This window comes from Dendropsophus ebraccatus, chromosome 15 (genome assembly GCF_027789765.1).
Source record: "Dendropsophus ebraccatus isolate aDenEbr1 chromosome 15, aDenEbr1.pat, whole genome shotgun sequence".
NCBI lineage: Eukaryota > Metazoa > Chordata > Amphibia > Anura > Hylidae > Dendropsophus > Dendropsophus ebraccatus.
In genome coordinates, this window is record NC_091468.1 from 70,874,636 (window position 1) to 70,888,279 (window position 13,644).

The 13,644-nt window shown below is 44.3% G+C and overlaps 1 protein-coding gene across 1 annotated transcript in view; it reads right to left on the bottom strand.

Moving 5' to 3' along the window:
• Positions 1–13,644, bottom strand: part of ACOXL (acyl-CoA oxidase like) — a 149,835-nt gene that overhangs the window by 20,087 nt on the left and 116,104 nt on the right. Inside the window, exons 17-18 of the mRNA XM_069955182.1 lie at positions 12,803–12,873; positions 3,816–3,917 (exon numbers count right to left, since the gene is read on the bottom strand). Coding sequence (XP_069811283.1) covers positions 3,816–3,917; positions 12,803–12,873 — 173 coding nt within the window. The remainder of the gene's footprint in view (positions 1–3,815; positions 3,918–12,802; positions 12,874–13,644) is intronic.

Sequence of the window (13,644 nt, forward strand, 5' to 3'; positions counted from 1 at the left end):
AGTCTTTGGGCCTCAGATATATGTTTGGCTGGGCCGGCGGAGCTGCTGTGTACACGACCTCCCGGGGGCCCGGCCATTCATCTCTATACAAGTGTGCTGACCCGTGAGCCAGGCAGAATGAATGTTATGTCCCTAAGATGTCAGAAGGGCTATGCTACACGGATGATGGCGGACAATGCTCTCTAGAACGTGTCCGTGACACCTTTATCAGGATCAGCAGGAGGCAAATGACTCAGGATATACTGTAGAGGGTTCAAAGTGCCAGACCAACACAAGTCGACCATAGAGACATAAAGAGGCCGTCTCACCATCATCACCCTTCCTGAACTGCTGAGATGGCCCAAAGGAGTTATGGCAGGCCACACACCGGAATCAGAATTACACCGGAGCCATCCAAATTATTGTGTGACCGTGTACTACATGTCTGACCACTAAGGTGTCTGTTAGAAAAGGAGATTACCAGGTTGTCAGACCCTCCTCTGATCTTCATATGCCATATAGAAAGGTAACCATTACAAGTCTCACAGTTTTTTGCAACCATTTTTACAAAAAAAGACGAAAAATAAATGCATGTGTTTTGATCAGTTTTTCCACTGAATTCCATTATAAAAAAGCGCTTGCTTACACTAGGTATCAGCCCAAAGTGCTCTGGTAAGAAAAGTGGAGCTCAGGGGCCCAGTGTGTATTATAATTCTAGGAGACACATTTCTGAGGTGCAGTGTGTACGTATTATAGTGTGTACGTATTATAATGTGAGGCCTCCCTACAATAAATCACACAGACTTAAGGCCCTATTCCACGGAACTTTTTCGAACAATTATCGTTCATAAAATCGTTCAAACGACCGCTCGTTAACGATATTCGTTCCGTGGAATAGCTGTAAACGAGTGAACGACAACAGCGAAATCGTCGTTGTGTCGTTTACTATTTTTTTTCAACATGTCGAAAAGAATCGTTGGTCTTTCAACAATAATTCGCTAATCTTTTCGTTGAATAAAAAAATCTTTCAGTCGTTCCTGAAATGTCTACCTACATTTCCCCACGTTTTAAACGACCATGTAACGATGTAACGACCGCAAAAAAAATGGTTACACTACAGATATCATTCACGTTCCCACACGTATTATGTGTTATCGTTCGCTTAAAAAAATCGTTAAGTGCTCGTTAACGAGCGGTCGTTGGAGCGAGTCTATGAACGATAATCGTTCTGTGAAATAGGGCTATTAGTGAGTGCTAGGATTTCTCTTTATCTGGTTTGTGCTCCATGTTGTTGCTCCATCCATGTGCCGCAGTGTCTGTCTTTAGTCCACACTACCTCCGGGGCCCTGTCTTCTATCAGGGTTATACTTGGGAAGATTTATGTGGTGTCGGTGACTGTGTGACTATGAAAAATTTGGCATAGAATATATTATAATAGGTTTCAGAAGTATTGGTGTGTATTGTGTGTGGTGTGCACCCGCGTGTGTGTTCGACCAGTCACTTGCCAGATGGTGATGTGTGACGCCACCACTGTGGTGGTTGGTTGGAATACAGCTCAGCCGGTAGTTGCGCTGTTGGGACGCCAGTGCCGGTTGGGCCCACAGGTATGGAGGCACACCTGCTTTTATTTTAGGGAGGCTGGCTATACCCTTTCCCCTGGGGTCAGTGACCTGCCGGGCTGTGAGGGGGTCCCTTGGGTACTAATCACGGTGGTCCGGAGTGGACCCACCTGGACTATCGGTACCGCCACCTACAGAAAGGGGAGATGACCTAAGAATGTGGTATCTACTGTGCAGGTGCTGGAACAATAATCACTGAGTCCCGTTACCATAAATAAATCTTCTTTACTGTGAGAATACTTTATACCAGTGCTTCTCAAACTTTTTCAACAAACCAAGGCAATGCCTGGGCCTCACCAGACTGACCAAGAGGGTGCCTGGGCCTCACTATCTGTGGTGAAAGTCCATTTAAAAGCTGAAAATAATGCTAGGGCTAGCTTACACCCATCTACCAAGCGCTATACCAAAAAAGCAAGTACAAAATAAATTAATAATGTTGCCAATATGGAGATTTTTGCAAACAGTAAAAGGACTGTGCAGATCATAGTTACTTTGTGAAAACTGGTTCCTCAGCTGGGCCTCACCAACAACTAGGGGGCGCCTCACTGGTGAGGCCCGCCTCACACTTTGAGAAGCACTGCTTTATACAATAGTTGACCATAGACTGTAGACGTGACTGAATAGAATCTGTGCTGACAGCCGTAAAAAAGAAAAGCTGAGCTGACTTGCTTGTGCGCTAAGAAGCAGGGTGAGCTGAGAACAGTGGAAAGGAGTTTGTGCTTCAAATTCAGAGCAGTGAGAAGAGTCTGTACTGAGAGTCCCAACCCAATGTAGAAGTGTGCTCTGACGGAACTTTACAAGTAGAATACTGAAGACTTGAAAGTAGAAATATACTAGTGCCCATGTTTCAACCCTTGTTGTCGTGTACCACCTGTTGCCCTACAGTGTCGGGTGACTCGTCCTATGAGGGTGAAACAAGGCCCAGACCTTGTTAACTAAGTTGAGCAGAGTGGTCCAAATTTCCTGGTGACACTCGCGCAGCGAGATAGAGTACGTAGGCTTCTAGCAACTTTGCTCTATCCAGATCAGTTCTACATCAGTGTGTAAACGTGCTGCTTTCAAGAAACTGGTGTCTGCGTCTCCCATGTGCGTCGATCCACTACCACCAGACTAGACTACACTGGACACTTCCTGGAGTGGGGACCTGGCAAAGCCAGGGCCCAGCTGGACTACAGCAGAGACCGTCCTATATTGCATCCTCTCTCCACCAAGACTTAGGTAAGACTCAATAAGTGTGGGTATGTACTTCCTCTCCCGATGTGACAACTTCCTACAGGAGGTGTAATGTCCCCTGTGAGTGGTGGAAAAGAAAGTATAAAGAGAAAGGAGCATAGAGATAGGTAGAGAAGAAAAGAGTGCTCTTATTGGTGCGCAGATTATAACAAACAATAACCTCTTAGTTACTACAGCTGTGCAATATACAATATACAAGTACAGTTACATACAGTAGCGACATCTTGTGGTAAAACTTAAGTACTACTTCATTATCACTTTTACTTGGTGTAAAATACTAGTAACACCCTTACTGGGACACCACATTTGTAAAGGTCAAGAACCACACTAGGGAACGTAGTCTAAGTGCCCTTTGGGTCTTTAACCATTTCCCCAATCCAGGATGCAGACGATGGACTTCTGAGGCAAGCTGGGTCATCAGCAAGCAGTGTACACCAGTTTTTATATTGGACACTTTGATAACGCTAGGCTATGGACTATGTTCATACTATGTAAAAAAAAAAAAAAAAAAAGGTGATTGCTTTTAAAAAAAATATATAAAAATATTATTTAAAAAATTACTAAAATATAATTGACGTCAATGGAATGATGGCTTCCCAATGCACAGTGTATTAAATAACAGTTGTTTGCCCGGCTGTCAAATAAATGTTAATGACAATTATTTCCGGAATTTTTTCCCCAAACAAAAGATTATCTTTATTTATCTTTAGTTGTTCACACACATTTTTTTCACTGGCCTTTCACTGTCTTTACTATTAAATTCAATGAACCTACAAAAAAGAACCCCACCCAAAAGGGCCAAAACAAGAATAATTTACCGACAGCCATCATTGTAAAAAGCAAAATGACGGTCATCGTTTTGAGGGAAAAAAACAGACAAAAAAAGTCACGTGCAGATCGCCATGGAGGGTAATGTATAATTTTGAGTTATTAGTTTACACAATTTTCATAAAGCAGTAAATCTTAATTCTATCAGCGGCTTACCTGGTCTCGGATGAGGTTGCTGGCGGCCGGGCTCAGGTACTTATGTTCTAGATACCAGGCTCTCTCATTATAAATCAGTTTAGTTCCATAAAGCAGACAGAACTGAAACATACAAGCGGTAAATACATCAGTAATACAACATTAACACACAATTGCTTTGAAGCCGACGGAAAACAGATGGAAATAAGTGACATGCTCATTATTTTAACGGCCATAGCCATACAATGGCCGTTGTTTGCATTGACTTTAATGCAAATAATTAAATTGAAAACAATGGCCATTTTTTTTAAAATAAAAAGTACATTGAGTGAACATAGCCTAAAAGAGGAAGAGGAGATCCCATCATTGGCTGCTTATTCCGGATTACTGACCAGTCATCAGCCAACAAAGGGGAAAGCTCTCGCCTCTTGGATGATCACATCACCTGAGGGTCCATTTACACTGACAGATTATCTGCCAAAGATTTGAAGCCAAAGCCAGGAATGGATTGAAAAAGAGGAGAAATCTCAGTCTTTCCTTTATGACCTGATCTCTGTTTATAGTCTGTTTTTGGCTTTGGCTTCAAATCTTTGGCAGATAAACTGTCAGATAATCTTTCTGTGTAAATGGACCCTAAAGGGGTTATCCAGGCTTGGAAAAACATGGTCGCTTCCTTCCAGAAACAGCAGCACTCTTGTTCTTAGTTGAGTTCCATTAAAGTGAATGGAGATGACCTGTAATACTACATGCAACCTGAGGTCAGGGGGTGGCGCTGTTTTTGCAAGAAAGTAGCTGTGCTTGTTCTTATCATTTTCCAAACTGCTGACACTGATAACACACATGGTACCTTTCCTATACCCAGCTGTGCCTCCAGGATGTAGAGACATGCTTTTTCTCTCTGGTACAAGAAGTCAAAGAGACTTTCCGAGCTCCTGAATAGCTACAAGCTGGAATGCCTCCTCTCTCCCCCTCCCTGCTTGACTGACACCTGGAAGCTGAGTCCCAGCAGGGTCAGGGATGGGAGGGGGAGTGAGATGTTACAGCAGGGTTACGGATAGGAGGGGGGAGGAAGGAGGTGTTACAGTAGAGTGAGGGATGAGAGGGGGAGTGAGAAGGTGTAACAACAGGGTCAAGAGATGGGAGAGGGAGGAAGGAGATGTTACAGCAGGGTCAGGGATGGGAGGGGGATGGAGGAGGTGTTACAGCAGGGTCAGGGATGGGGGGGAGGAGGTGTCACAGCAGGTTCAGGGATGGGAGGGGGAGGGAGTATGTGTTACAGCAGGGTCAGGGATGGGAGGGAGGAGGTGTTACAGCAGGGTCAGGGATGGGAGGGGAGGGAGGAGGTGTTACAGCAGGGTCAGGGATGGGAAGGGGAGGGAGGAGATGTTACAGCAGGGTCAGGAATGGGAGACGGAGGATGTGTTACAGCAGGGTCAGGGATGGGAAGGGGAGGGAGGAGATGTTACAGCAGGGTCAGGAGTGGGAGAGGGAGGATGTGTTACAGCAGGGTCAGGGATGGGAGAGGGAGAAAGGAGGTGTTACAGCAGGGTCAGGGATGGGTAGGGGAGGGAGGAGATGTTACAGCAGGGTCAGGGATGGGAGGGGGAGGGAGGAGGTGTTACAGCTTGCCGCAGTTCAGGAGCTCAGGAAAGCCTCTTTGACCCTTTACACTATAGAATAAAGCATTTTTCTTTGTTCTGGGATATGAAAGGTCCATGCGTCTCCCTGATGTAACAGTAACAGCAGTTTGGAATGTGAATGCCAGATGACAGATTCCCTTTAAGCATTTAAAGGAATTTACACTTTGCTGTATGATATCAGACGAGATGTGTCCATGATGTTGGATTTGGGATTGAATCCTATAAATTTACCATCAGGGTAAACTGCAACCAGTCAATCAGTAAGACACCGAATCCCCACAGATTTCTGCTGCCGATAGCGCCCCCTGTATGAGGACATGTACAATGAGTGTGGGTGGTGAACACCCTCAGACTCAGACGTACCGGGACTAAGGTCCAAGAAACAATGATAGTAGATGTGCAGGGGCAGCAGGTCACCTTCAGGCTATTGCTCCTATGAGACTAAACGGTTTTTCGGCGATTACTGATAAACGATCTCAAACAACTTGAAATCGTTCACCCAATCAGATGGAACGATGATCTTTACTTAGTTGAAGTATCTGACTCTAATCAGTAAAAGAAAATCTAGGCGACACCTTCCCTTTAAGGGGGTCAGATGGGGGGGGGGGCAGTAACAACACGTTACAGGTCTGTTATATTATGTATTCACACAATACCTGTTATTATATACCGGACCGGTCACTAACAGATCTCTCAGTCCTCACAATAAACAATGAACAAACCAAAAATCCTTCCATGTCTTTTATCTTTAGTCTGTAATATTACATCATCGCACAGCGCAGGATTACAGGGACTGATTCATTTCCTTTCGTTTGTTCCCATCCTGGCAAAAACTTTAAAAATATATATATTTGTACAAAGAGATGGCAGCTGGCGGCATCTTCATAGTGTCTGAGAGGTTACCGCAAAGCCGATCTGTGCATCACAACGTGGGGATATAACTCTTATATACTACTATATACTCCAATACTATATACAACAAAAAATACTTATCAGTTGTTGTATGTCTTACAGGAAGTGATCTATTCTCTCTGCTGCCACCTCTGTCCATGTCAGGAACTGTCCAGAGCAGGAGAGGTTTTCTATGGGGATTTGCTGCTGCTCTGGACAGTTCCTGACATGGACAGAGGTGGCAGCAGAGAGCACTGTGTCAGACTGGAATGAATACATCACTTCCTGCAGGACATACAGCAGCTGATAAGTACTGGAAGACTAGAGATTTTTTAATAGAAGTAAATTACAAATCTCTGACACTTGCTGGCACCAGTTTAGTTGAAAATTTTTTTGGGGGTGAACAACCCCTTTAAATGTCTTATGGCACTAACATACTGACAACAGAGGGAATGTTAGTGCCTGTAGCATGTAACAAAAGGCAGACAGAATCCTGCTACCACTAGATGGCACCACTGTAGGCGTCCAGTATATTGTCACTATATGGTGGCCCTATTCTAGTTGCACTTCTATTCGCTGTGCTTTATTAGTACAGTTAAGCCCCCCTATATCCCTGTGCTTCTCTTTGTCCCACCCCTGTATCTTTAGGGGAATATGTAGGATATGAAGAAGACATGAAAAATATTAAAAAATATGTAAAAGTTCTGAAAAGAGCAAAAATGAGGGATAGTGTTTGGTAAATGACGTTGCTGCAGATCCCGTCCACCCGTGATAAAACGCGCTCAATCCCTCCGCTTGTACTGATACCGAGCACACTAATATACTCCCAATACTCGGTCAGCCCACTCACTTCCTTCATCCATCTTTCTAGTTTAACACATTGTGCTCCAACTAGCCGCAGTTCTTATTATGTTCATATATGCAGGTAATAATATACAATAACTGATGTCTAGTAAGAAAAAACTGTTTATTCTAAAATTAATAGAAAAAGATCTCACTAAAGCTACAAAAAATGTTTTTAAATCAATTGGTGTCAGAAAATTATACAGATTTGTAATTTACTTCTATAAAAAAATCTCCTGTCTTCCATTACTTATCAGCTGCTGTATGTCCTGCAGGAAGTGGTGTATTCTCTCCAGTCTGACACAGTGCTCTCTGCTGCCACCTCTGTCCATGTCAGGAACTGTCCAGAGCAGCAGCAAATCCCCATAGAAACCTCTCCTGTTCTGGACAGTTCCTGACATGGACAGAGGTGGCAGCAGAGAGCACAGTGTCAGACTGGAGAGAATACACCACTGCCTGCAGGACATACAGCAGCTGGTAAGTACTGGAAGACTGGAGATTTTGAAATCGAAGCAATTTACAAATTTGTATAACATTCTGACACCAGTTTGATTTGGATTTTTTTTTCTCTGAAGTACCCCTTTAATTGTGTTGTAATATTTGATGCTTTTCTCAGACGCCTATAAGTATATTTGCATCTAATGTTTCTAGTATCACTGTGTACTGATATGAAGCCACAGAAATACTGTAATCCCTGCAATATCCTGTTGTGGAAACTTAGCCTGAAGCGAATATATAAGGTTCAATCCCATCGTAGAGCATTTGATTCCCGGTGGCTGAGGAAGTTGGATGCCGTCCTGGGGGGTCCTGGAAAACCTGGATATAGTGTACGCCTATGGCGGTCTCCATGTTTTCCAGGCAGGCTTAGGGCTGTATCCAACTCCTTCAGCCACTGGTAATCTAATGCTGCACAATCGGGGTAAGAAGAGCCCAGGCGTGCTGGAGGTTCACTATCTCTAATGTCTGGTTAGTGTGTGGTCTGCCTATGGTCTTTTGAGCGCTCATCAAACATTTTGGTCTTCGGCAGGTGTCCGTGTTCTGACAATCTTCAGACCAGCAGAATCGGTTCTCATGCTTAGTCTGATGATATTCCAGGTGGTTGAGTGTCCACCCATTCTTATTTTTGGTTAAAAGTCTTAGAACAACATGGCGGCTTTCTTCCAGAAACAGCACCACTCCTGTCCTCAGGTTGGTCGGGGGAATTTGCAGCCTAGCCCCATTCACAATCACTGTAATACCACAAACAGGATGGGAACAGGTGGGCGCTGTTTTTGCAAGAAAGTAGCTGTGTTTATTCTAATCCTAGACAGCCCCTTTAACAATGATTCTGCGCTTTATTGGTCCTTCTTGTCGGTTTCTGACTATTGTAGGCGTTTTCTTTTGTCGCCGTCTCTCTTCTTCCTCAATTCTCTGTGACAGAGACAGAAGTTCAAAGAAGCACAGAGCTCTCAGTAGCCTCGGGGCCAAAGAAGGGCTGCCCTGTGGATGCAGATTTCCCTGTCAGCCCCCATGTATCCAATAGAGAGAACGTGGATGACAGCGTTCAATTATTCCTCCATTAAAACAATGCACTGTATATGTGTATGTGTATATGTGTATGTGTATATGTATGCACTGTATATGTGTATGTGTATATGTATGCACTGTATATGTGTATATGTATGCACTGTATATGTGTATGTGTATATGTATGCAGTGTGTATGTGTATGTGTATATTGGATATGTGTATATGTATGCAGTGAACGTGTGTATTGTATGTGTGTATATTTATGAATTGTGTGTGTATTGTATATATGTATGTGTATGCATTGTATATGTGTATATGTGTGTATTGTATATGTGTATATGTGTGTATTGTATATGTGTATATGTGTGTATTGTATATGTGTGTGTATTGTATGTATTGTATGTGTGTATTGTATATGTGTATATTGTATATGTGTATATATGTGTATTGTATATGTGTGTATATGTGTGTATTGTATATGTGTGTATTGTATATGTGTATATGTGTATGTGTATATGTGTGTATTGTATATGTGTATATGTGTGTATTGTATATGTGTATATGTGTGTATTGTATATGTGTATGTGTGTGTATTGTATATGTGTATATGTGTGTATTGTATATGTGTATATGTGTATATGTGTGTATTGTATATGTGTATATGTGTGTATTGTATATGTGTGTATTGTATATGTGTGTATTGTATATGTGTGTATGTGTGTATTGTATATGTGTGAGCCTGGACTGGGTAATGTTCTGCTTCTATCTCTGCTGCGGAGCTCCTCACCACTTCCCACTGACCTCACTTAGCATGTACCGTACTTTACCTTTGTCCTAACATGCCCAGACATGTTACAGATGCTATAAACCTATGAAACAAGGGGTGATACAAATAGCAACACAATATACCAGAGCGGAGCTTTCCCAAAGCCTTGTATTCTGCTTTATATCAGTATAAAATACAAAAAGGATCCACACCTATACTGAGACTCAAAAATATATTAGGGCTCGGCCACACTAGCGTTTTTTTTTTTGTTTCTAACGGATCCGTCTATATTAATTAAACGGATGAGCATAAACTGATGAGCAGACTGATGCAAACTGATTGCAAAATGTTCAGCTTTTTTTAATGGTCCGTTTGTATTTTGGCTTAAAAAAACTGACTTTTGTACATCAGTCAGCATCCGTTTTTCTATCCGTTTATTTTTCTTCTTTGGTTTCTTGCTGCTTCTGCGCATGCTCAGTGCAAAAACGGATGACAAAAACGGATGTGAACGGAAATACCTTCCGTTTTAGATTCGTCCTCATTGACTACAATGTAAAAAAAAAAACGGAAGTGCACTTTCCGTTCGTGATCCGTTTTTTTTAAGCGGAAAGAAAAATACTGCAAACACTATTTTTTCTTCCGTTCAAAAAAACGGATCTTGAACGAATTGCATGCAAACGGAGCACACTAATATATCATGGGAATCTATGGGGATTTTAACGGATCCAACACTTTCCGTTTCGCTTACTCTAAAACGGAAAAGGTGGACGGTATGGGATGGTCAAACGCTAATGTGAACGTAGCCTTACAGGAAAAATATCGGCCCGGATGATGTAACCCTAGGCTGGAGACTGTGGCATGCTGGGAGTATATGGAGGGATTTATCATCTTCTCATCTCTTTACATCTTGACTTTTCTACCTCAGTTTATTTTTCTCCCTTCGTTTCTCCCTTCTACCGCGCATGCTCAGGGAAAAACTGATGGAAAAAAACGGATGTGAACAGAAACCCCTCCTGTTTAGATCCGTTCTCATTGACTATAATGTATAAAGAAATAATATAGAAGTGCACTTCCCGTCCGTGTTCCGTTTTTTTCGGACGGAGGAATAAAAAGCTGCATGCAGGTGGTTTTTTGTTTGTTCAAAAAGACGTAAACACTGACAGAAGACATGCAAAATTAGCACAATAAAAACGCATAGAAATGAATGGGGCGTTAGATGGATACCTCAGAGTTTGTTTATGTTGTTTAAAAATGAAACAGCAAAATGTAAGTGTGGCGGAGAGAATAACGCCAGTGTGAACCTATCATCCCCTGCTTTGCCATCACCACCCCCTGCTGTACCTATCATCCCTTGCTTTGCCATCACCATCCCCTGCTGTGCCATCACCATCCCCCTGCTGTGCCATCACCATCCCCCTGCTGTACCAACCTTCCCTGCTGTATCACCACCATCCGCTGCTGTACCATCACCATCCCCCTGCTGTACCTATCATCCCCTGCTTTGCCATCACCATCCCCTGCTGTACCTATCATCCCCTGCTGTACCACCACCATCCCCCTGCTGTACCACCACCATCCCCCTGCTGTACCACCACCATCCCCCTGCTGTACCACCACCATCCCCCTGCTGTAACATCATCATCCCCCTGCTGTAACATCATCATCCCCCTGCTGTAACATCATCATCCCCCTGCTGTAACATCATCATCCCCCTGCTGTAACATCATCATCCCCCTGCTGTAACATCATCATCCCCCTGCTGTACCATCATCATCCCCCTGCTGTACCATCATCATCCCCTGCTGTACCTATCATCCCCCTGCTGTACCATCATCATCCCCCTGCTGTACCATCACGATCACCCTGCTGTCCCAGAGCATCCCCTGCTGTATCACCACCATCCGCTGCTGTACCATCAGCATCCCCTGCTGTACTATCATCCCCTGCTGTACCACCACCATCCCCTGCTTTACCCCCACCACCCCCGCTGTACCATCGGCATCCCCTGCTGTACCTATCATCCCCTGCTGTACCACCACCATCCCCCTGCTGTACCACCACCCTCCCCCTGCTGTACCACCACCATCCCCCTGCTGTACCACCACCATCCCCCTGCTGTACCACCACCATCCCCCTGCTGTACCACCACCATCCCCCTGCTGTACCACCACCATCCCCCTGCTGTACCACCACCATCCCTTGCTGTACCATCACCATCCCCTTGCTGTACCACCACCATCCCCTTGCTGTACGACCACCATCCCCTGCTGTATCATTACCATCCCCTTGTTGTACCAGAGCATCCCCTGCTTTATCACCACCATTTGCTGCTGTACCATCATCCCCCTGCTGTACCATTATCATCCCCCTGCTGTACCATCACGATCCCCTGCTGTAACATCATCATCCCCCTGCTGTACCATCATCATCCCCCTGCTGTACCTTTATCATCCCCCTGCTGTACCATCATCATCCCCCTGCTGTACCATCATCATCCCCCTGCTGTACCATCATCATCCCCCTGCTGTACCATCATCATCCCCCTGCTGTACCATCATCATCCCCCTGCTGTACCATCATCATCCCCCTGCTGTACCTTTATCATCCCCCTGCTGTACCATCATCATCCCCCTGCTGTACCATCACGATCCCGATGATGTTACAGCAGGGGGATTGTGATGGTACAGCAGGGGGATCGTGATCCCCCTGCTGTAACATCATCATCCCCCTGCTGTAACATCATCATGCCCCTGCTGTACCATCATCATCCCCTGCTGTACCATCATCATCCCCTGCTGTACCATCATCATCCCCTGCTGTACCTATCATCCCCCTGCTGTACCATCATCATCCCCCTGCTGTACCATCATCATCCCCCTGCTGTCCCAGAGCATCCCCTGCTGTATCACCACCATCCGCTGCTGTACCATCAGCATCCCCTGCTGTACTATCATCCCCTGCTGTACCACCACCATCCCCCTGCTGTACCACCACCATCCCCTGCTTTACCCCCACCACCCCCGCTGTACCATCGGCATCCCCCTGCTGTTGTATTTTCTAGTCCTTGTTGTGCTCCAATTTTCCAAGCCGCTGATAACGTTCTACGGACAACCAAAGGAAAGGTCCTCAGACACTGACCCAATGTACACAACCCCCCCCCCCCCCCCCCCCCCCCCCCCGCCATTCTGTCTATTTGGGTAGGAAGATCCCTTTAAGTGTTATAAGTTGTCTTTGCTCCTATTGAAAGTAATATATAGGATACATGTAAATGAAGAAGCTTAATAGAACGTGTATAAGAACGTCTGGTGTCGGTTCAGCCTATAGGAGATACATGAACATATAAGAGGATATAGCCCGTACCTCCATGAGTAACCTCTGATCCTCCGGTACAGGACAAGACTCCACGGCCAACGAAAACTGCTCCAAGGTTACTGGAAAATACAACGGACAGGATTAGTGCACCATACAGATCCATACAGCTCCCCCCCATACACATGTGCACTGCAGAAGCCATAAGCAGCATAAGTACCCACCACCCCAGTCCTGCGAACCTACTGATCCGCTCCAAGGATCAGTATAACTAGTCTAATCAATGGTTATATAAGTCCCCTGGAGGACAACATGCTACATACTGCAGAGCAGCAGCAAATCCCCATAGAAAACCTCTCCTACTCTGGACAGTTCCTGACATGGACAGAGGTGGCAGCAGAGAGCACTGTGTCAGACTGGAGAGAATACACCACTTCCTGCAGGACATACAGCAGCTGATAAGTACTGAAGGACTAGAAATTTTTAAATAGAGGTAAATTACAACTCTGTTTAAATTATCTGATACAAGTCGACTTTTTTCTATGAATTACCCCTTTAATGGACCTATATGGTTTTACAACCTTATTGACTATGTAACTATAATTGATCAGTGTACACAGGACTTTCTGCCAGTAATCCTAACGACTAAGAGAATAATCGGCAAATTCTAAAATAGCAAATTAAACTGTAACCTGGAGTTTATTTCAGGACAACTATCAGAAAAGTAATATATAATACAATCCCTGAGACAGTATACAGAAGTATATAGCAGTATATAGACAATATACAGACAGTATACAGTAGTATATAGCAGTATATAGACCGTTTTATAGTAGGCTATATACTGTCTATATACAGTGGGACCTCGGTTCTCGAACTTAATTGGTTCCTGC